The 24451-nt window shown below is 44.8% G+C and overlaps 1 protein-coding gene across 2 annotated transcripts in view; it reads left to right on the top strand.

The window, feature by feature from the left end:
- GRM4 (glutamate metabotropic receptor 4) overlaps nt 1–24451 on the top strand; it is a 289589-nt gene that overhangs the window by 33006 nt on the left and 232132 nt on the right. Inside the window, exon 2 of one of the 2 annotated variants that reach the window (XM_083509182.1) lies at nt 19515–20461. In XM_083509182.1, coding sequence (XP_083365308.1) covers nt 19931–20461 — 531 coding nt within the window. In that variant the 5' untranslated portion in view covers nt 19515–19930. Of the gene's footprint in view, nt 1–19514; nt 20462–24451 lie in introns of those variants that run through there. The other variant, XM_083509183.1, reaches the window with a different exon arrangement.

Genomic DNA, 24451 nt, shown 5'->3' on the forward strand with positions numbered 1-24451 from the left:
GCAGGAGAAACATTTGGCACAGTGCTCCAAATTATGCTAGTGTCACGTTTTTCAATGACTTGATGCCAAGTCATTTACTAATGGCACCTAAAGCATAACTGCACCTATGTTTTTGCATCTTTAAACTGTAGTGCTTCTGGGCAGGAATCAGGTCACTTCTGCATTCTCTATATAGCACATACCTAGATGATGACTCTTAATAATATATTGAAGAATGGCTATATTCAGACATATTTTAAGAAGTGTTTTTTAAAACAACAGCAATATGAAAACCATGGTCTTTAGGAATCCAGATTCCTTAACAGGACCCCAGATTTCCCATGGAAATAAGAGATAATAAATAAGACTTAATTAAGAGTACAGATTAGGTTAACTATCAAGCATTATCATAATAAGATTTGGACAGGAGCATAGATTACTAAGCAAGTGTGTGAATTCTCTGTTGGATGCCATTAAAAATATGTACAATAGTTACTACAGATGATTTGCATATAACTGACTTTGGATAGAGAAACAGAACTATTTAACAGGACAATGTTAATGGTTTTAAGACTGTGATCCACACAGAGCACAGCACGCTTATGGATAGAATTTGACATCTATCTAATTTTCAACTTGTTGAGATTCTGTCTAGACTGAAATGTGTCTTTGAAAAGAAGCACCAAATCTTAGGCGCATTGGTATGTTTTTCCTTATGTTCCGGTTCAGGGTTCACCAGACCATCACTGATTTTTGCCTCACTTTCATAACTGTAAAAAGGGAAGGGTGATCCTTTCTGTCATTCTCGCTGTCCATTTTGACACTAAACATCTTTTGTTCTGTTTGGTACCATTGCTTGTATCTTTAGGGCAGGTGGATCCAGCAAACCCTTGCAATAAATGGAACTGGCCCAGCATGCAAAGCAAGCTGGGAAGAGAAAGGAATTGCATACCTGGAAGCCATTTATTATTATGATCAATGCAATGAATATTTATCTACCTCAACCTTGCAAAAATCATGTGGAAAATTTACCAGTCGAGGCACAGAATCTCTTCAGCTACTCTTTTACAATAATGATGAAAGGAAAACTAATAACATTTTACTCGCCTGTCATAAAAATATTATTTGCCAGAAGTGAGCTAAGTTCTGCAACACTGCACTACCTAGAGGACACATGAGGAGTTCAGAACAGCTTGAACAGGTAGAAAAGAGGAAGGCATGGACTGCAATGAGTTATAAAATGCTGAATCTTGGATGCTGCTGGAAGCTCTGGGGCAGAGATGGGGAACTTGTGACTCTTCAGATGCTGTTGGACTCCAACTCCCATTAGCCCCAAACAGCATGACCAATAGCCAGGGGTGATGGGAGCTGTAGTCCAAACAACATCTGGAGGCCCACAAATTCCCCATTCTAGTTCTATGAACTTATTGTGGCCATTTTCCTTTCTTCCTTCAAATTTGTAAGGATCTACAGCAGTAAAAGAAGTGACAGCTTTCTTTGTTTGGATTCAGATCCAAAAATGGCCAAATGGCATGATATGAGTTTGTAGATCATTGCAATGTCTGAAGATTGAATGTTGAGGCCTGATTGTGGTAATAGACTCTACCACTTTGCCATTTTCTCCTTAGAAATTTCATATTCCCCATGGGCAACACAATAAGGCTCACTAGCTAGTGTGAAATTAAGAATTACCTAAAGTTTTTTTAAAGGGTTTTGTTCAAAACAGAATCAAATGTATAACTAGATGTTTTAATAATATAAACAACAAAAGAACTCCAACATACCAGAAGGTGGTAAATGCAAAGGCCAAAACACTCAGGACTGATTCACATGATACATTAGCAGTGTGGTAGGTCTCTTATAGGGGACGCGGGTGGCGCTGTGGGGTAAAAGCCTCAGCGCCTAGGGCTTGCCGATCAAAAGGTCGGTGGTTCGAATCCCCGCGGTGGGGTGCGCTCCCGTTGCTCGGTCCCAGCACCTGCCAACCTAGCAGTTCGAAAGCACCCCCGGGTGCAAGTAGATAAATAGGGACCGCTTACTGGCGGAAAGGTAAACGGCATTTCCGTGTGCTGCGCTGGCTCTCCAGGTGCAGCTTTGTCACGCTGGCCACGTGACCTGGAAGTGTCTCTGGACAGCACTGGCCCTCGGCCTCTTGAGTGAGATGGGCGCACAACCCTAGAGTCTGTCAAGACTGGCCCGTACGGGCGGGGGTACCTTTACCTTTAAGTCATTTAGGGCCTTTTAGGTCTTCACCAGCACTTTGAATGGTGTCTGGAAACAGATGGGTAGCCAGTGGAGCCATTGTAGCAAGGGAGTCGTCTTCTTCCTATAACTAGCCCTGGTCAACAATCTGGCTGCAGCTCTTTGAGCCAGTTGAGGTTTCTGGGCTCTTTTTAAAGGCAGCTCCATGTAGAGTGCATTACAGTAATCCAAAAGGGATGTCACCGAGGTGTGTGTCACTGTGGCCAAATCTGGAGCAGGCTCAGCTGGCACACTAGCTTCAACTGTGCAAATACACTCCTGGCCACCACCAGGACCTGGGCAATGAGGCTCAGGGATGGGTCCAGGAGAGGACCAAACTACGAACCTGTGTCTTCAGCTGGTGTAGTGCCTCATTCAGCACAGGCTGAATCCCTATTCTCTGTTCTGCCTTCCGACTGACAAAAAGCATCTCTGTCTTGTCTAGATTAAGTTTCAATTTATTCGCCCTCACCCAGTCTGTTACTGATGACAGGCATTAGATTGGAACCGAGACAGTGTCCTTGGATTTAGGTGGAAAGGAGAAATAGAGCTGGGTGTCAACAGCATACTGGTGACACCAAATAATCACCACCACCACCAGTGCTTTTTATTTTTAGAAAAAAGGTGACGGAACTCACCATGAAATTGTTACAGTAAGTGCCACACTTTTAACATTTGAAAAAAAAAAGGTGCCAGTACAGTCATACCTTGGATCCCAAACGCCTTGCAAGTCGAATGTTTTGGCTCCTGACCGCCACAAACCTGGAAGTGAGTGTTCAGGTTTGCGAATGTTCTTTGGAACTTGAATGTTCGACAGGGCTTCCGATTGGCTGCAGGAGCTTCCTGCAGCCAATCAGAAGCTGCGCTTTGATTTCTGAACATTTTGGAAGTCGAACAAACTTCTGAATGGATTCCGTGCGACTTCCAAGGTACGACTGTACTGCGTATCCTTGGGTACCCCCAGAAAAAGGCAAATTATTATAATATAATATAATATAATATAATATAATATAATATAATGCTGTCTTCAAAGATTTTGAGTGCTAGGACTTTTTGGATAGTAGTTGCTGTGAAAAATAAGGCAGGGCTGGGATGGGAGCAAGTGGCCCGAGAATAAGAGGTTTTCATGCCACTGTGCTTTCGAGGCCCCTTCCTTGTTAAAGCAAGCAGCTTGGTTCTGGGTAATTCTGATTGCTTAAAAGCCCCAACTGTCAGAAGCACTTTGGAGTTGGGTCTTCAAAGTGGCTTCGACAGGCTCCGATGTACATAATTTATCAGGGTGAGTTCAGGCTGGGCCCCTCCCACGCAAGAAAGCCACAGATCAATGGAGCCGAGGAGAAGGGCTCCTCAGGTGGTGTAAACTGTGGAGTAAGGCAAATTCCCCAGCAGGTGAAAACTGGCACTTTTACGTTGACTTTGGCAGTGAGATGAGCGGAGGTGAGGATCTGGCCCAGCCAACAGAAATGTGCTCTCTAGTTCAGTACAAAATGAGCTTAAACTAAACTATTCTCCGGCACTAAGTACTCAATAGCCTCCCACTTGGGGAATGCATTTTGCCTCCACCTCCTCCTCGGTAATAATTTTCTGTGGCTTGCATAAATAATACAGTACCCTTCTATAAAAATACTGACGCGTGGTGCATCCTTAATTCTCAGAGGTAGGTGAGAATTGCTTTCCCTGTTGTATGACTGGGGAAACTAAGGCATAGAAAGGAACGGGGGCAGGGAATGAACAGAGGCAGGCATCTTTAGCACTGGGGCAAAATTTTGCCCTGTTTTCACTCTAATGCTTTGGGTTTTCAGTTTAGCTCTGTGCCTCCGCTATCTTAGAATCTAGAGCATGGCTCGATCAGATTCTAGGGAGTTGTTAGGGGAAAAAATGGTTCAGTTATCACTGTGCTTCCTTGGCATGTAAAAAGCTGAGAGAACCTGTTTTGTTGTATGCCCTAGATATATCCCATTGTGCAAGGCAATTGAGTTTTGGAGCCAGCAAACAAAGAACTTCCTCTTAGGGATGTTTCCATCATCAATGAAAATGCACAAAACTGCCTTGGATAAATCCCGGTGAAATTAAATAGTTCCCCTTTGGAGTTTCCTCCTGGCTATGAAGCTTCCTCCTGGCTAGTCAGAACATTGGTCCATCTAGTGCAGAATTATCTCTATCAACTGGCAGTGACTTTTCAGCTTGAGGTAGGAGTTTTTCCTAGCTCTACCTGAATCTGAGACCCTTTGCATGCAAAATGTGTGCTCTACCACTTAGCTATGGCACTACCCATAAAAGAATTCATCAGCAAAACAACAACAACAAAACTAGGCATCTGTCACTGAAGCCCGCTTAACTGGTTACATCTGCAAGACATAGGGAACTTCTATAGAGACATATTGCACAGACAGGTTAGATGGGCTGATTCAGTGTTGTGGAGAAGTGTCTTTGGTGGTTGTTGTATAGATGTGAAGGTGCTGATATGCAGTTCTGTTTCCCTTTCCTACCTGAGCAGCATTAGGTGATCCCAACAATGATCCCTTGGGTTTTGTCACTGTGTGCCTAGCCTTCAGCTTAACACCCCAGCACTGCAAGTATCAGGAGCTGCTGGAGTTGACAGCCCAGCAGTTTGGAGCCACATGTGTATGAAATGATTAATAGCCATGGGATTTGGGGAGGAGAAAGTGATCTCAAGTTGGTGTAATGTTTTGATATATGTAGTGCAGCACGGAGGAATAAGTCTGCCCTTTGGGAAATTTAAACTGCGGAGGTGTGTGAAAGTATGGAACAGGAGGGAGCTGAAATGGGACTCACTATTCTGTGTCCTTTTTTATTTTTGGTTTAAAGATATTCTGATGTGTTACTCAGACTAGCCTCCCAAGTAATTTCATGCTCCAATCCTCACATCGGCATGACATTTCTGACTTATTTTCCATGGTAAATTTGAAAGCACTGGTTCTGGATTCTGCTGTACCTGATATTGCTGTGAAAAACAACTGGATAAAAGAAACTTTAGCAGCTCAGTGAGTACATTAATGGCAAAGATACTCATGTGCGTAGTTGAGAGCAGCTGTGGGCAGCCATCGGGTTTGTGAGAACGTCTTTTATTTTTTAACTAGTTCTCTCAGATCCATCAATTGGCGTTCACAGTTTGCACAGTGTCTCAGTGGAACAGGCAACATGAAAGAAGGGGAAAGAGTAATTCTGAGCCCACGATCAGCCCACGAATTAGTTTTCATTACCAGAGCTGAGCTCTCAGGCATTTCACGCACACAAAAACCAATCCTGGCCTCCCTTCTATCCCACCTAAATCTTCTTTGTTTTTAGCAGACTGAAAGATTTTTAAAGCCCGTCCATACTTTGGCTAATTGTGGGTTGTGCCTCCCTTAATCTCCCCTTGTCTGTGTGGCATTCTGCTCTAACTACTACTGTTCCACACTTTCTCCTCATTAAATCTGGAAAATCTCCATGCTTTGAAAAGCCAAATAGGAAGAGAATGCTGTATGGATGTGGGGAGATTAAAGAAGGCACAAGGGGTTCACAACTCACATTTAGCCAAGGTATGGACAGGCTCTTAGTGGTTGCTGTTTTGTTAAGCAGCTGGAAACCAGAAGCCCTGGTTGCTATATTGTAAACTGCTCAGAGACATATCAGAAGATCTTGATCTTACCTTTTGCCCATTCCTTGTTTAGAGTGCTTCTATCTTGGATGCATGAGCTGCAGGAGAGTCTTTTGGGAAACAGAACTGTGGAAATGTTAAGGACTGAAGTTTCATGCACAAGTACCTGCCTGGGAGCAAAGCCCTGCTGAACACAGTGCACAGGATTGCTGTGCTAGTATTGTAGAATGCCACTCCAGTCCCCGAGAGGTGCGAGATTCCAGGGGTTCCAGGCACTTACCCAGGGTCTGTGTTTCCTTTGGGAAATGAGGCACAGGGGAGACTGTGATATCTTTAGGATATATGGTTTATTGACATATATATATATATATACAACCTGAGCCTACAATGGAAGGGTTCACAGCATTAACACTCTACTTAACACTTATATTCTGACTAATTTTGAGTTCAGGTAGGGGTCCCTCCCATTTTATATATCTTTTTATTTTTAGTTTATTTATTATTTCTTTTTTTCTTTTTCTTCTTCTTTGATGTCCTCTGCTCAGGACCTTTATTAGGGTTCAGGGATTGTACACTCATGGGGGGTGGAGGGACCCTGGGTGGGAGGCAGGGACCAATGTTGATCTCCCAGGGTGAGAGGGGAAATGGAAGATCCCAGGGGAAAGCTGGGAGGGGTTACCACCTTCTGTGTATGGTAAGGGTTAAGAACTACCTTTAAGAGAGGTCTCTGTTTTGGGGTTGTTGTTTTTTTGCTCCTTCTAGCTGTTTCTGTTTTTAGTTTACATTCGTTTTCTACATCTTATTGTAGAATGAAAAAACCTGTAATAAAGATCTTAACGGCACAGAGCCCATTCTCTTTGGCTTTCCTAAGGGCCTCTCACTTTCCTTTTGTGCCTCTCCGCCTCCCATCTATGACTTTCTGGTTTGATTTTTTTGTCCAAGTTCATTGATGGAGCTGCAAGTCCACCCCCACCCAGAGAAAAAGCAGGATATTCCCTTGTAGGAGAGCTATTTTAAATCTTGAGCATCTTGGCTCGGGAAAGATAAAGATATTTCCTCCCCCCCTTGTGAGTTGGTAGTCATTGTCCAACATCTTGTCAATTGTTGCTGGGTCCTTGTGCAGAGTTTGCCCCAGTGATACGTGTGGGCTGTACTTTTTGCAAATGGGAACTTCGGCAGAGATTGCCAGAATCTCATATTCTCCTAAATGGTGACCTGCAAAGAGCCCTGCAGCATCTGGACCGATACAAGCCTTGATGTTATAGTATACAGCAGGTATAGCTATATCTTGTCTTGTTGGTTCTGAGTGTTTGAAGGCAAACATGGAAGCCAAAGAGTGCCTGTCATTGTTACTTACCTACATCCGAAGTTGAGTCATTTGTAAAATATGCTTCAGAATCTACTTTGTTATATTAGAGTCTAACTTTATCCTGGCAGTGTCGAAAAGAGAAGGTTGCAGATGCTCTATCCTCCAGGCTGTTAGCTTGGGGCTTAGCCTGGATTTGATTCAAGCCTGGTGCTTTCAGTATTGCACAGATCCCTGGTGTCTTCTACAGCTTGTAGATGGCATCCTCAACAGCCTTTTGCTTTCACCCATCACTGCAGTCCTCCGACAAGAGAGCACCCACCCTGCCCCAATCTAGCCTAGGCACACAAGTCCTTCTCTTTAATGAAAATGGCAACCCTAATTCTGATTCCCTGTGATTTTAGCTTTTTCTCTTTCTTGACTTCCCACTTGTGACATGGGGACAATGCCCTACTCTCCCTCGCAGAGGTGATTATAAAAAGAAATTGATGCCCGATGTGATGTGCTGTCAGGTATATCGATAAAGTGGGCAGATAAGTGCACTTGAAAGGGAACTTGATGTTCTCTGGAGGCTGGAGGCAGATCCTCTGCTGGGGGTCATATTGCAGCTGCAAGTCTTGTTGTACAACTGCTTGACAGCAGGAACCTGGAATGTGAGGGTTGCTTGATTTCTTCCGGTGGGGACAATAATAACCAGCCTCCTTGTGAGACATTTCTGGACCTGGGGATGGCACTGGGACCACTCATGGTACCTTACCAATATGCATTTTTTACACTTTTGATCTGTCATAGAATGGAGGGATTCTGTGACCTCAAGACAGGGTGGGATAGGCTTGATTTGAAACCAAAGGGAGAGGCAAAATCATTGGTCAGAGATGAAGGTCAAGGCAATCTGGATGGCTGAGGGAGGTGGCTAGAGGAGACCAGCCAGTGGGATGCAATAGAAATGTAAAGAAAGCTGCATGAGGATATGCCTTGCTGTATAGACAAAGACTATAAGGGACGTGGGTGGCGCTGTGGGTTAAACCACAGAGCCGAGGACTTGCCAATCAGAAGGTCGGCAGTTTGAATCCCTGCGACGGCGTGAGCTCCCGTTGCTCGGTCCCTGCTCCTGCCAACCTAGCAGTTCGAAAGCATAAAGTGCAAGTAGATAAATAGGTACTGCTCTGGTGGGAAGGTAAACGGCGTTTCCGTGCGCTGCTCTGGTTCGCCAGAAGTGGCTCAGTCATGCTGGCCACATGACCTGGAAGCTGTACGCCGGCTCCCTCGGCCAGTAAAGCGAGATGAGCACCGCAACCCCAGAGTCGGTCACGACTGGACCTAATGGTCAGGGGTCCCCTTTACCTTATAGACAAAGACCTATTTATTTAGCTGGGAAGGCCCTTTGAAACAAAAATGTCATCCATTGTTTCTGGAAAGCGCAGATACTGGATACATGTCCTATCTTGAGAGGAATGCTATGAACAGGGGCAGCAACACTAAAAGTCTGAGTTGCTATAGAGCAGGCATGTGAGATCTTTGGAACTTTCTGGGGAAACTCCCCTGCAGACCCCAGGGATCTACTGGGTATATAAGAGATGAGGCTGTGTCTCAAGTAATGTGGTCCTCAGCTTTATATGTCAGTATCTTAAATTTGGCCTGGTAGCAGATCGGCAACCGGTGCAAGGGGGGTGCTATATGCTGGCAGCCATTTGCACCTGCAAGCAAGTAACTCTGGCAGCTGGACAGAAGATGTGAAATAATGATGATGAAAATTTGCAAGACAGGGAAAAGAAAACTTGAAAGGTTGGAAAGGGGGTAATTCCCTTCTACTCATCCTTTCCCCAACATCTACAGTAAGTCCAGCACTATAATGAGCCCCAGGGCACAGGTGGCAGATTAGGAAAGGTAGGAAAGCACCTGTTCACTACTGCCTCCAGGTGCCAGCCCATCCTCTGCTTCCATCCTACTTTGAAGCTTCAGACCACCACCACCAGCCATCCTGGACAACCTGTGCCCCTCTCCCAATGCATTGCCTCATCAATTTCTCACTGGGCATTGCCTTCTGAGGGATCTCAGATAGTGGCTGCCTCCTCCTGCTGGTCCTGTTTTAAACAGCCATGCAGAAGTTGGATGAGATAACCTGTTCACTGGGTGGGGGGAGAGGAGGCAGGTAATGGGTCAGGGTTCAAGGGCAGTGGTCTGAGAGGCATGCTTTGCTCTCTGTCTTAGACAGCATGTCTTGGACAGGTCCTGGCCAGTAGCATGGCAGGGAGGAGAGTATGGCAGAAGGTATCATCTGAATTTTGATGGATGGGGAAGAAAGAAGAGCAGCCCATCGCTACAGCTGAAAAATATGGAAATGCCTGGGTGTGACTTAAGCAGTGGCCCAGGCGAGATTCACCTTGCCAGAGTATAAAGGCAAACAGCTCAGACACAGGTTTCATAGAATCATAGAACTGGAAGGAAAAAGGGGTCATCTAGTCCAGCCAGCTGCACTGCAGGATTGGAGAAAATGGAAACTAACCACTTGGGAAATAACAAGCCTCCAGGCTGGTATGTACCTTGAGCAAACATGTGAGCTGATAGAAGTGAAAGCAAACGTTTTAATTGGTTGATTCATTGCTAGACCCATTGGCTATGGCTGTACCGATGAGTGGCAGAAACCCTAATCTTGGCTTGGCCAGATTGACTCCTGTTAAATGATCTAATTGCTCAATTTGTGCTTAATTGCTTGCAGCAGCAACCCTTCAGAGGAGAAAGGTGCCATCTTACCCAATGGATATGTATATCAGACATTAACAATTTTCCTTCCAGGACAGGCACAGTAAAGCAAAGGAGCAAGGTCCTAATCAGGCACAGTGACTCGGCACTATAGGACGGTTAGCTAATACGATTACCATTCTAATTTTGTGGCTCAGGTAGCTCCCAGGTGTTTCATTCCCTCCAGTGGAAAATTCATAGGGGAGGACAATGTCTGCAAAGTAGTGAGCAAGCGCACAGGGGAAGAAATATATAATTGACTCCAGCAGCACAGAGACCTGTGTCGGGTGGATTCCGGTGTGTCTTCTCAAAAGATTACTCCCTAGCCCTTACATCTGTAGTAGAAGACCATTTTTGATGACCCAAGGATGTAATTTGTGGCAAAGGGCCATAATTCAAATGGCAGAGCATTTGATTTGCATGTCCCAAGTTCAGTCCCTGGCATCTCCAGGTAGGGCAGGAGAGACCCCTGTCTGAAACCCTGGAAAACCTCAGTGGTCTGACTTCCTGTGTATCCAACCAGATTCCTATGTATGGCAGATTCCTATGTATTTAATTAGTAGCCCAGCATCTGGAAGAGGTATTGTACATTGCAATAATCTCTGGCCCATTTTTACCTGCACACACATCTCTCAGGCCTGTGGGTCAAATCTGGCATACTAGACTTTTCCATTTGGCTTGTAAGGCATTTTGAGCAAGCCATACCCAAAATACATATGTGGCAAGTGTGGGCTTGCCTTTGCAGGCTGTGCCGATTGGCCGTAAAAACTAGCCAGGTGAATTAGCACAGTCCAAGCACATATTCCATCCATGCAAAAGCACTTGAGGGCATGGAATAGTGTCTGCAAGGGATATGGCGTGGGAAAAGACCTCAGGGCTGGATGGTGAGGCTTGGAGGACTATGCTTGACCCACAGGCTTTCGGCCCCCTGAAATACAATGGTACCTCGGGTTACATACGCTTCAGGTTACAGACTCCGCTAACCCAGAAATAGTACCTCAGGTTAAGAAATTTGCTTCAGGATGAGAACAGAAATCGTGCTCTGGTGGCGCAGCGGCAGCAGGAGGCCCCATTAGCTAAAGTGGTGCTTCAGGTTAAGAACAGTTTCAGGTTAAGAACGGACCTCCAGAACGAATTAAGTACTTAACCCGAGGTACTACTGTAAAAGATAACTGCACCTAAGTGTGTGCAACTGAAATAGTCACATGCTCTTCCTCTTTGCCACCCTGTGGTCTGTTGTTTCCTTCGTGTGATATTTTAGTTTGTAAGCTCTTTGGGATGGGGACCCATTATACTCTGTCAAGCTCTTTGACTAATTAAACAATCGATCATTACCACTGATGGATTATCTATCAAAATGTCACCCATGCATGAAGTTGTGGGCAGGATTTGAAATATAAGCAGTGGATTACTGAAAGAACTAATGATAGTGAAGTTTAGATAATAAAATCATACGTTGTGTAAAGCAGCTAATAAGTAAAAAAGGAACATCATGGAAATGAGGGGTGGAAAGTCAAGAAGAAAATTTGTGGGTTTTTTGTATATGACAATAAATGTTTTGGAATATTTTTGGATCTATCTATCATCATCATCATCTAATTAAACTATTATCTTTTAATCTGTGGAAGTGGGTGTATTGTTTTCATCTGTTACTCTGTTTTGTATTTTTGGTTTTTATATTGTAGACTGCTCTGTGATCTTTGGATGGAGTGCAGTATAGAAAATTTAACAGCAGCAACAACAGCTGAGTAGGCAGCCCAGACCAGGCATATTTATTTGATGGCTGCCTTCTCCTTTTTTAAAGTGAACCTGCCCTGGTGGCCTTTATAGGTTAGGGGAGATCTGTCCTATCTAAGGCTGTCCCAACCCATTCTCTTCCATTCAAGGAGGGAAAGAGATGCAAAAATGTTAACCCTTCCATGTGAATCTGAATGCAGTGATATTTTCCCATGCAGCTAGTTCAAGGCTCACAAGAAGCTGATAGTCTAAGGCCCTATTATATGGACTTGTGTGGACAGAAACCAGGCTAGTTCTCCTTTCCACAGATGTCAGGAATATAATCCCTGGGAAGGAGCTACAGGACAACAACTCTCATGCTGCAGAGGTAAAATAGGAACAAGCCTTTAAGTCATAAACAAAAATTGCAGATGAGGGGGGATTTTTTTAAACCTTTCAAACTGAACAAAAATTACTCAAAAGGTAATGAATGTGGAACCCCACGTTTCCATATTCCAAAAGCTGCTTTTCAGCACTAAACGGCTCTTTAATTGCTGCTCTTCAGGGGACCAACTGCTAATGCTAACATCCTTCCAATTTGAGATTCCTCCCCCCCTTCCTCTTAACCTTTCTGTGCCTGGAATACTAATAATACTTCATGTTCTTTCCCTTCCTTTTGGGTGCTGAGTGACTGCAATGGGGCCATCTAGCCTGGCCATGCATTCCCCCTCCTAACAGACCCCCTGTTTCTTAGTTCCTGTCCCAGGGAACCTGGTTTTCAGCCATAGCAGGCTTTCTCTGGACGGTAGCAAGCTGACAGTTCTCCTTGGGAGTTTCTGGCTAGGCAGATGTTTTGCCTAATTGCCTGCGGTTCCCGCTCCCTTGTCCTGACAGTATAGCTGTGGCTGTTTCAAGCGACCCCTTTGGTCTGATTCATTTCAGAGCTTCTCTTCTACTCTGGTACCTTTGGAGATATTCTTTCAGAGAGGCCTCTGTTGTGAATAGCTTGGAGTAAGTGATTTGAGGACTGCAACCTTAATTTTGTACTAGTTGCCTATTGATTGACAATAATAGGTCCCTGTGCTCATGGCAGCTTTGATTTTAGTACACAGATTGTGGCCCTCCAGATGTTATTGGACTCTACCAGACAAACCAGCATGGCTGATGGGCAGGGATGATAAGAGCTGAAGAACAACAATACCTGGAGCTTCACAGTTCCCCACCCCTGCTCTAGCATATGTGAACAATGATATATCTCAAGTTATCCTGCCTCATTCCAATACCTCATTTGCCTCTCCCCCCCCAAATTCAGTACTGCCAGTGTTCTGATATTACCCAACATGCAAGACAGTTCCAGCCTGGCTTGTGGACATTTCTGTGAGCACCAACTTCTTTCTTTTAAGTGGATTGTGAATTCTGTGAACCATCTCCATATCATTCAACAAATTGTTTTCCCCTCAGTTTAACACTATGGCCTGGCTGCTCATGCATCATAAATCCCTGACCTAACTGCATATTGACCCTTAATTAAAGCTTCAGCTATCACCTAGCACCGTTACTGAGGGCTTGTTTGCATATTCAAGAGTTCCAGTGTTGATTCAAAGGATGTTAACATGGGTTTGTTATTGCAAATTAACAACTGCACCACTGAGGCATAATCATTGAGGTGATTATGAGTTCCGTAATGGGAGAGATGTCCTGTGTTGCTGTGGCCTACCTAGAAGCAGCAGCTCTTCAACTCTACATATGGAACAAGAGATGGGACAAAGAAGGGGAGAAGAAAGGCTTGCTGTGTAGGAAAGCCCACTTGCTTGCTTTTTTAAAATGATAAAACACAGCGAGGGGCAAAGATGGAACGAGGCAAGGCACAACCTTAAAAGGAAAACAAATCAAAAGGGAAATAGCGTCATATGTGTTCATGCTTTGGGCCTAAATGTGTAGTCCATGTTTAGCATGAGACTGTGTCACAGGTATGAAAGCAGAAGGAAAAGGGACACACCTTTGCACATCCTGCTCACCTTTCCAGAATTTTCTATGTGTTGTTCTAGCACTCGTATATGTTCATATACACACTGCTAAGAGGTTTAGGATTATTCTGGGGCTCTTGGTTTTTATCACCACACTCAAATGTACCTCCACTTATGTAAGTAGTGGCAAGTGTGGCCTAGTGGTTAAAATGTCACACTTTAGGACTGGGGTGGCTCAGGTTCAAATTCCACTCAGACACAAAGCTCACTAGATGACTTTGATTTAGCCACTCTCCCCCTCTTTTTCTCAGCTCAGTGTACCTCACAGGATAAAACGGGGAGGGAAAACCATGCATGCTGCCTTGACTCCTTGGAGGAAGGGTTTGTTATATATATACAAAAAGATAAAATAATTCCCACAAGCCTTATGCTTGTGGTGCATGAGTTTTGCCACAAAGGACACTTTCAGAGTGTTGCTATTTTTTGGATGGGATTCAATCACATATTGGCAAATTCAGGCTGCACAATTATTTGGGAGGACTTGTGTAACAAGCCTACTTCCCCAAAATATATGACTTTTTGCGATGGGGAAAGGCACTGGAAAGCATGAGATGACACTTGTTTTGATGCAACATCATCCTTGACCTCTCCTGTAAACAGAGGTGCCATCTGTTCAAGTTGGTTGAGGGGGCCTTGACATTGCCTGCATGACATCACGAGTAGCCAGGGGGCATTGCTGAATGCACACTCAATATTGAGGGGGTTTGGCCCCCTCAAAAAACATTGGGGGGCCTGTAACTCCCTTGGCCTCTAGGAGCTGGTGCTTATGCCTGCAAACAAATTGAGATGAATGCTCATTAACTAGCCAACACCATTTAATCTCCCTGCAAACAAACTAGGATGAATGCTCAATCAGCAGGTTATCTGGAAGTGTCCAAAGTCAGTGCACACTTTTGCATGATAAAAAAATAAAAATCTTCCTAAATAGGGTGATGAATGGTTTGCAGAATTGCTGTTTGGGCTAGAGATGCATAGCTCACACAGCCAATTCAATATTATCATATTTTGAGCTGGCATTGAAAACATGCAGCAGCCAAACAGAGTTTATGTGAATGCTAGGATCATGGAGTGAGCTAAAGGACTGGCATCTCTGTGTAAGTGATTTCAAAAGCAAGTCGAGTCATTGCTTGTTGTTGGCTCAGTAGATGACGTACAGAGACACTGATTGGACTCACAGTGTTTTTCGGAGCCTAAAAACTTGCATTAGTGATCCTTTCATTCAGCCCCTTTTCGCTAAGTAATCTTGACATTTCACTGGTTAGTACTGAAAAGTTATTTGTTTTCTAATACGAATATATAATGCAGGGCTTTTCGTCTTCAAAGTGGGTTACAAACAGCATGCAATTAATCCACACAACAGCCCTTGTGAAGAAGGTAAGCAACAAACAATTATCTCTCATTTAGGCAAGGGGAGAGAAATGGCTTGCCTGGGCTAGAGCACAGCTCTATATGCGCCTGATATGTGGCTTATGAGTACAGCCTCAGGCAAGTGCTTGGTGGATTATAACTAGGATACTGTCAAACTCCACCAATCCCAGTTTTGGGAATTCTATCCTTTATGGATCAGTTATGAACCAGGCTTCAGGCCATCCCAAATCCAATCAGAGGTATATTCAAATCAGCACCTAGAAGCCTTTAGGACCTGGAATTTAGCAATGGCACTATTGCAGACCTGAATTCTACCTGCCTCAAGGGATTTCCCATCAAGCACCTCCTCTTATATGACTTCTGCCAAGCATCTTTGAGTGAGGACTTGCTCTGGATATCTTTGCTCTCGGAGGCAAGATTCGCCATTGATGGGAGGAGATCCTTCTTTGTAGTGGTATCCCTCTTAGGATAAGCAAAAAGACTCTGTTTGCCAGACCTTTGGGACTGAAGGGTAAGAAACAGAACATTGCATGTTACTTGCATGACTGTTTATGCAGCAGTTGTAAACCTATGGATCACAGGCTTCTTAAGACCTCCTGTGCCTCCCCATTTGGCCTATGGGGCTGTTTTAGCCAAGCCTTCCCAACGTACCCTACACCTGACATCATACATGACATCAGGTGTGGGGCCACTAAAGACATGGCTAGGTTGAGAGGGGGTTTGCAGAAGGCACCTTCAAAGCCCCATGGACTGAGATTCACAAGGACCTACGATAAGCTGATCACCGGGGATTGCTTAGTGCTGTGCATGGAAATCTCCAGGTTCTGACTTTTTCCAACACTGCCATGCGGCCCCTTATGCAATGTTGTGCTGTTTGATCAGTTTTAACTATGAGACTTTCTGAGTCCCTGATGCTCACTTTCAGGTAGTGTATGGATGAATACCTAGAAGACGGGGGATTTCAGATATATTCTGCATACCAGCTCCTCTCTTTAAACTCCCAGCTATTCTTTGCTGGGAGAGAGCTGTCATGTTAGAAGTGTTTGCACATTTTAATCAAACAGCTTCAGGAGGTGCTTCTTCCCTTGAGGAGGAAGGCCAGAAGGTTGTGGCCTAAGAATTGCACTCAACTGTTAATAACAATCTCCCCTCGAGGGAGTTTACTTATACGGACAGATATCAGCATTGACCAACAATCCTGTTTCTTTTCCTGTGCTTTCCTGAGCTTTTATTAGAATTGGTTGTGCAATTTTTGTAGAAAGGCATTTTCCGGGAGGACATCACATTATCAAGATGAATGCAGTGATACCAGGGATGCGGAATGAACACTTGTGACCCATGTTGCTTAAATGGGCTCTTTGTTTGTTTTATTTATTTTGCAGAGGTACTGCTATTATCACATTCTACCAGGCAGAGAAAATAGCAGCATAATGGCTTGCCCAAGGTCAGGCAGGATATCCACTGGCAGAGCAGGAAGGGTGGGGTGGAGAGAAGTAAACAGTAGGGCCGGGGCCAGCCCAATATATTTTGCTGCCTGAGGCTATGGATAAGATGGTGCTCCCTCCCCTGCACCATTCCATACACAGAAGCCAACTGGACTGGCTGTTGGCTCTCACTTCATCACTGGTGACAAGACAGCATCCTTCATTGTATCACAGGACAGCACACTAGCTAAGAGGGCCTTTGGTCTCCAGTACTTCTGCTTACTCCTCCTGGTGTCTGTTTGCTAATGCCACAATAGCAGTAATAGCCACAGTGCAGAGTAGCTTGTACAAACATGTATGGCCTGAGTTAGCTGTCTAGCATGGCAACTGAGTGTTGGCTCAGGAGGATGGGAATGACTGGAGGCAGGGAGGGTCTCAATGCCTGTGGTGATGTCTTCACTTTGCCTAATGGAAAGACCAGGAACTGGGAGAGGTTTAGCAAGGCCAGGGAGTGAGGCAGAAAGAGGCAAGAGTGACATAAAAAAAGAGGTGTCTAACCTATGGTCCTCCAGATGCTACTGGACTACAGATTCTATCATCCCTGGTCACTGGCCATGCTGGCTGGGGCTGATGGGAGTTGGATTCCAGAAACATTGGGATGCAGGAGAGAAACACAGGTTCCCTAATATAAATAGTTGAGTCTGAGCTGCACAAAGGAGCATGCAACTGCACAAAGTCTGCTGCTATAAGGAGGGGGATGTTATATAGCAGTAAAGGACAGTGCCCAATTACCTTGGGGATACCATCACAGGTCTGATGAGGCTTCGGGGTCCTAAATTTTCGTGCAAGAAGGGGTGGCTGAGGAAGCATGGCTCTAGCTTAGCCCCCAGAGGGTCCTTGGTTCAAAATTTACTGTGGATGATTCTCTTAATAAATGTGTGAATAAGTTAGTGTCTAGGCTGCAAACTGCAAAATCTATCTGTCTCAGCTTTTTTTTATGATCGGCTCTACTCCTTCTCTGTTAAAAGGAGTGTGACTGTGACACCTTCGGGATAGACTGGAACCCTGAAATTTATGAAGCTTAGCTTCCTTGTATATGATGAAATTCTAAATCTCCATCCTGATCATTAGCTTGAAACCAACTTCAACTGGCCCAAAAGAGCCTCAGGAGTTTAATTCATAATTTAGTTTTTAATTGGCTCACCTTTTTTCCTCAGTGCTCTGTTAAACCTATCTGTCAGACACACACTCGTATTCCTATGTCTCTGCACTGTAAAGGGCTGAAGAGTACATGCTTTGCATGTGAAGATCTCAAGGTCTGGCCCTGACATCTCCAGGTATGTCTGAGAAAGACTCAGGTAGGCTTGAAATCCTGGAGAGCCACTGCCAGCCAATGCAGAGCAGGAGTGGCTAGACGTCAGGCTTTCAGAACCTACATTGTTGTCGTTTTACTAACCTCCCCCCCCCACCCCGCCAAGATCCTGAGCCATCACTTCTTGCACAAAACTGAGCAAGGTGCAAACGACATTTGTTTACCATTAAATAATTGTTAGCCTGGGGATTTGTTTTGAGTGTCAGAACTGAATAGAGCACACAGCCCTTCCACACAAACCCCCACTCCTAGTCATCCCAAACTCTCTTCACTTCAGCATTATTATTTACAGCAGGGGAAAATAATTTATCTGCTGTCAGAAATTCAAAAAAGCCTTGCTGATCTACTGGAAATTACTTAGAGATCTACTGTAGATTCAGATCTACCTTCTGCCCAACCCTTGTACAGAGAATTACCAAGTTTGATGGACCAATGATCTGACTTGGTATATGGTGCAACTCCTATAATGGTATTCTTCTTCTTATTGTTTATATGAATATTTATATGCTGCCCTCATCTTATGGCCACAGGGAAAACAAGTACACACTTAAAAGAAAATATATTTAAAATCACAACAGCTATAAAGTGCAACTTCATTAAAAAAGTGCAATGGGAAAACTCACCAAATTCATCAGAACAATTCTACCGCTTTCCTGAATATTGGGGAAAGAGTTGGGTCTTTACCTATGTAAAATAATGGAGTGAGCTGGCAAGATAAACCCCAGTGTGGTAGGAGTTCCATATACCACTGGAAAAGCCCTTCCTCAGGTTCCAGGCTTTGTATCTCATCCAATGCAGGGACCATTAGGAGGGCCTCATTTGCTGACTTAAGGAGACAGGAGAGTCAATATGGGAAAAGACACTTTTTTATCTAGCAGCTGGATAATGGGGACCATGACATTCATTAATGTTTTGGCATGTGATGAAAGGAAAGGAGTCTCTCTGACTTGCCTTTATTTCAATATAAGTAGCCACTCTCAACCCTCCAAATAAGTTCACAGCAGCTGAGCCCCATAGCCAATGAAAGACTGCATTTCTTTCTTACATCTCTCACTCTTTGGCAGTGGAATTCAGCTGCCCTGATGATGAGCACTACATAATCTGCTCTATGCCGAATCAGCCCAGTACAAAATTGTACTTTACCCATTTTCTCTGGGGTACTTATCCTGCATCTATTAGATGGGTGTATTGATTCAATGAGTTTGTATATTTTTCCTGTACTTCCGCTGTGTGCTAATCTTGCTGTTCAGTTCTGGTTGCCAGATGGAATGAGCAGCTTTTTGAAATCAACAAAGCAGGCAAATGTTTCCCCTTTCCCCTTGGTTTTTTTTTTTTTAATATGGTTGTTAATAAGCACTTACAAGGTAAAATGAATTTATTCATCCTTTCCTGCCAAAGGGGAAAACAAAGGTTGGCTGTCATGGATTTGGGTGTTCTATGTAGCCCAGCAAGTTGTCAGTAGTGCAAACCTGCTTCAAATCTGTGAATGAGATACAGAGGTTAGGCATCTTCAAAAACAATGTTTCTCTCCCCCCCTCTGTATTGCTTTTGTACAAACATGGTCTCTCTCAAAGCATAATGAAATAAGGGTGATGAAACTGATCAAGTGAATCCTGAAGCTTTTTGTACAATAACTCACACCATTCTGTCAAGCTCCCTGATAAAAAGATCTGAATAGCTAATGTCCTTTTTATGCTTCCATTTGATTTTCTTTCTGTTTCTCTCTTTCCCTTTCAAGGATTGTGGAGAAAGGAACAAAAGGGATATACATCTCCATGTGAAGTTATGCAAAGCCTGAAGCCCTTCTTTAGTTGCTTGGCTGCAATCCTCCAGAGGACCGAAAAGGGGACCTTGTAAACGCCTCCGAACTCTGCACTTTCTTCACCACCTGCCTTGGAATGGATACTGGAGTAGACTGGAAATCTTGACAGAAAAGCGACAGGGAAGAGAACCATGGTTTGTCCCCTCCAGAAGACCACTGATCAGTTTCCCCTTTCAGTATTGGCCCTTTGAAGGTTATTCCTCTCCCCTCTCCAGAGTTCAATGTGGAACCAGTCTCCAAGCCAGCAAAGCTAAGTGGTTTTTGATGACAAGAGTCCCTGATCTCCATGGGTCTTTAGGTTGGAAGGGTTGAGTTTCAAGGGGTCTTTGGCAATGATTGGGAAGAACTGGGGATCTTTGTGCATGGAGCAACTCTCCTTCTGTCTATTCCTGAGTGTCTGCTGTGACTGGTGGTATCATCCAGTCAGCTCAGCTAAACCGAAAGGTCAAGGACATCCCCACATGAACTCTATCCGTCTTGATGGGGATATCACCCTTGGAGGCCTCTTCCCTGTCCATGGGAGGGGCTCCGAGGGCAAGGCATGTGGTGAGCTGAAGAAAGAGAAGGGGATTCACCGCCTAGAGGCTATGCTTTTTGCTCTGGATCGCATCAACAACGATCCTGACTTACTCCCCAATATCACCTTGGGGGCTCGCATCCTTGACACCTGCTCTCGAGATACCCATGCCTTGGAACAGTCCCTCACCTTTGTCCAGGCCTTGATTGAGAAGGACAGCACAGAGGTGCGCTGTGTCAATGGTGGGCCACCTATCATCACCAAGCCAGAGCGTGTGGTTGGGGTGATTGGCGCTTCCGGCAGCTCCGTCTCCATCATGGTGGCCAACATATTGCGCCTCTTCAAGGTAAGTGAGTGTGAGCTTCCTCTTCTCTTTTTCCACCTCCTCCTTTCACTGCACAGGATCATTTGCAATTCAATCCTTTTTCTCCTTCCCGCTGCAGCTGCTAAAATCACCACCAGCGACTGTTAAGTGGAAAAAACATTAAAGTAGTTTTTACAATAATTATACAGGCTAAGTTCTTGCTCCCTGGCGGGGAAAAGGGAGGAGAACAGAATCTCTTTCTGCGTCTCTGTGGGTGTTTAAAGAGCTCCCTGTCTCCCTTGGGGAGGCTGACCCTTCCTCTCCCTTCCAACCATGATATTTTGAGCAGCGTTTCTCCCCTCCCCCCTTCTGCATCTGCCACTTGTGTGAGGGAAAGCTGGTGAGCCGATGCCATTAGATATTGTGGGGAGGGCGTTCTTCAGCGTGGAGAAGGGTGGAGGGAATTATATGGTTCATTTTACAGCTGAGAAGAATATTCATGCTGCGTGTATCCCAGAAGCTGCTGTGGGAGGGTGAGGGGGTGTGGAGAATGAGAGACTTGCTCCGTGGAAGCGTTTATAAACCAGCATGAGGGGAAAGACCTTCTTCTAATGCACGTGGTAATTTCTAACCCTGGGGTGATGCAGTTGGCACTAGGGGCATGTGACAGACATCTCCCTGGCCTAATTTACCTCAGAATATCCAGCACTAGGCTACCCAGAAGAATTATCCCATACCTCTCATTCCAAAAATTCTCAGTCACATTGACAGCAACATATCCCCCCCCCCACTACAATTTTGTTTTAAAAAAATAGTGCTGGGTGGAATTGCAAAGTGTATCATGAGAGGGTGTGTGTTCCTCTTAAGAGAAAATGATTGTGTTCATGGAATTACTACTCATGTAGCAGACTCCCTGTGTAAGGCAGCACACCTGACATTGCTGATGTGTTTTAAATTCCAATGTAAACCAGTGGTTTCTGTACTGTAATACCAGTATCTATGGGTCTAATGGGAGCAAGTGGCATTTGGCAAATTTCATATCAGGAGTGGGAAACACTTTTCAACCTGAGGGTCAAATGCCTTTCTGATCAACCTTCTGAGGGCTGCATGCCACTGGAGGCTGCCCTTTCACCAGAGGCAAAAGTGGGCACAGCAATGAATGTAAAATTTTGCCTTTATGCAGTATGCTTTCTCCACATGGGGTGCGGGTGGAACTGTGGGTTAAACCACAGAGCCTAGAACTTGCTGATCAGAAGGTTGGCGGTTTGAATCCCAGCGATGGGGTAAGCTCCCGTTGCTCGGTCCCAGCTCCGGCCAACCTAGCAGTTTGAAAGCACATCAAGTGCAAGTAGATAAATAGGTACCGCTCCGGCAGGAAGGTAAACGGTGTTTCTGTGCGCTGCTCTGGTTTGCCAGAAGCGGCTTAGTCATGCTGGCCACATGACCCGGAAGTTGTATGTCTGCTCCCTCGACCAATAAAGCGAGATGAGTGCCGCAACCCCAGAGTTGGTCACAACTGGACCTAATGATCAGTGGTCCCTTTACCTTTACCTTCTCCACATACTCTCAGAAAACCCTCCCTGCTTCCATCCAGGGAAGCAAGAGGATCTGTCAGAGTTCAAGCACACATTCCAGCCAGGCACTTGAGGAGGGTGTGAGGCAAGGCCGGGGGTGGGGATGTGGTATGGTCTGGAGAAAGTCCCAAGGGCCAGCCCGTGAGCCCTGGAGGGTCACATTCAGCCCTGAAGCCTGACGTTCCCTGCCCTTGTTTTAGCTTAATAGTCATGAACCCCTGTTACACAAATGTCTGTGTGGAGTTTGGGTGTGGATTGTGTAATGGATACGATGGGTTCAGTGCCTGACCTCTCAGCCCTTCATTTAAAAAGGTTTTAATACTACTTATTAATTTGGTCAGTGGACAGTGGTCAGTTGATTTCCTGCCACGTTCTTCTTCTGTGTTGGAATTGTCATTCTGTCTAATTCCTTAAGGCAGCTGCTCTTGAGCTCTTTTCCAGTTTGGCACTGGAACTGTGTTTGTACGTATCAGTGGCCCTGTTAGGTATGGACCCCAGAGTAGAAGATCAGAGTAGTGCCACTTCACTGGATAATGCGGGTGAGGAGGCATCTGCAGCAGCATGGGGAAATGTGCTGTGAATCACTGTGCCAGCCAAGGCTGAAGTCACCCACCATCTGCCTCCCCCCAGAATGGTTCTGGACTCCATGTGGGAGGAGAGCAGAATGGCCAGTGTGGTGTGAGAGAGGGGGAGAGCAGCCAGGCACCTTATCCAGGAAGCGCTCACATTTGACAGCAAATGGTGTCAGGTCTGGTGCATGTTGAAGGGACGGCGCCTCTCAGCCTCAGGGAGAGGTTGGTCCTAATAAGGTTGTTACCCACTGTTGCTCTTGACTCTTTCTGGTGGAGCGACATAGCTACCTGCAACTTTAGTAACCCTTGGGATGTGGAATGGATTCTTTCTTTGAATGGAATTATTTTTCTCTTTTTACTCTGAATTGTAGCTTGCCAGAGGTTTCCTGTGACAAGGCTAGATCTTTCCACACCTACAGAGTGCTGAACTGGTTGCTTAGGAGTACAATTCCACGTAGATGTCTTTGTGGTTCAGCTGAACTAGGCAATACTTGCATGAAACATGCCCAGATGTTTCATTCTCAGTAGCAACATTTTATACATTTGGGCAAATTCTCAGGTGCATTCAGCAAGTCACATAAATACTTTCCCGTGGCTGCAAATGCCAGAAGCAGCCACTTTCCATCCGCAAAGGGGATGAACTTTTGTAATGAGTAACATTACTGTGGCTACAGTGGCTCTAAGGACCATTCAGGAAAACTGGCAAAGACTTTTCTCTTCCGCCAGCTTCCAGTGCTGAGGACCTTAGTGAGTTCCTATGCTGTGGATTAGAACTCCCTCGCTGAATGCTTGTTTCAAGGGTATCATTTTAATTAATATTGTTCTTTATGTATTCTGAAGATGTCAAAGAAATATTAAAATATTTGCATTTCTATTTACTGCCTCTATTTGCATATGAAAACAAGACACAGGGTGCAAGCATCATTTGTTACTAACAGAGAAATTCCAAGCATATGCACTCAGAAGGAAGTCTGATTGATGTCAATGGGATTTACTGCCGGGTAAATGTGCAGAAGACTGCAGACTTCCTCTCGCTAGAAGTAAGAGTAGTAAACAAACAAATAATCATTTGATACCTTTTGACATATGTATTGTGTCCTGAGCTTTTGTAGGCATGAGTTTACTTTATTATTTGCATGAAATCTTTATGTGTGTAAGTCTACTAAAGCCGAGAGCCTGTGAAATGTCAGAACATACATTTCCCAGTCTTTCACCATGCTATTAGTCACCTGTACAGAACACATCCAGGGTGTTTGCAGAGTCTTTTTGGGAGGGTGGATACCTTTCCTGGTTTGAGAAGCAACTGGATTTTGCTGTGTTGCAATCTATTTTCTCTGGCACTGAACCAACATAACGTAGTGGTTAGAGTGTTGGACTAGGACCAGGGAGACCAGGGTTCAAATCCCCACTTGGCCATGAAGCTCACTGGATGACCTTGGCCATTAATTGCCTCTCAGACTAACCTATGTCACAGGGTTGTTGTTGGAGTTAAATGAGAAGAAGAGAAGAGCCATGGCCATGTACACACACACGCTTAATTGAATGAAGTATGAAAAACTTGGGGTGATGAGAAAAATGTCCTTCTTACCTTCCTTAAATGGACCCCTGTAGAGCATGTAAGCCCCTTCCTAGCTGCAAATAGTCAATGTCTCCTGCTGATCATGCTTTCAGAATTAGTTCTATTCCATGGATCCAGTAAAAGCTTACTCCCAAATTTTCCTTTAGCTGAAAAGTTAGGCAGTTTATGTTGTAAGTGGGAAGTGTTCATAGATCTGCGTTGATTCTTGCTGTGAGGTTCCAAAGTGCATGGATTTGTTAGACTCTAAACTGAGAGGTCAAGAAGCACACACCTCGCCTTCAAACCTATCCTCTTGCGGCATTGCAGT

Source organism: Podarcis liolepis (genome assembly GCF_965112155.1).
Source record: "Podarcis liolepis genome assembly, chromosome: 6".
NCBI classification, from domain to species: domain Eukaryota; kingdom Metazoa; phylum Chordata; class Lepidosauria; order Squamata; family Lacertidae; genus Podarcis; species Podarcis liolepis.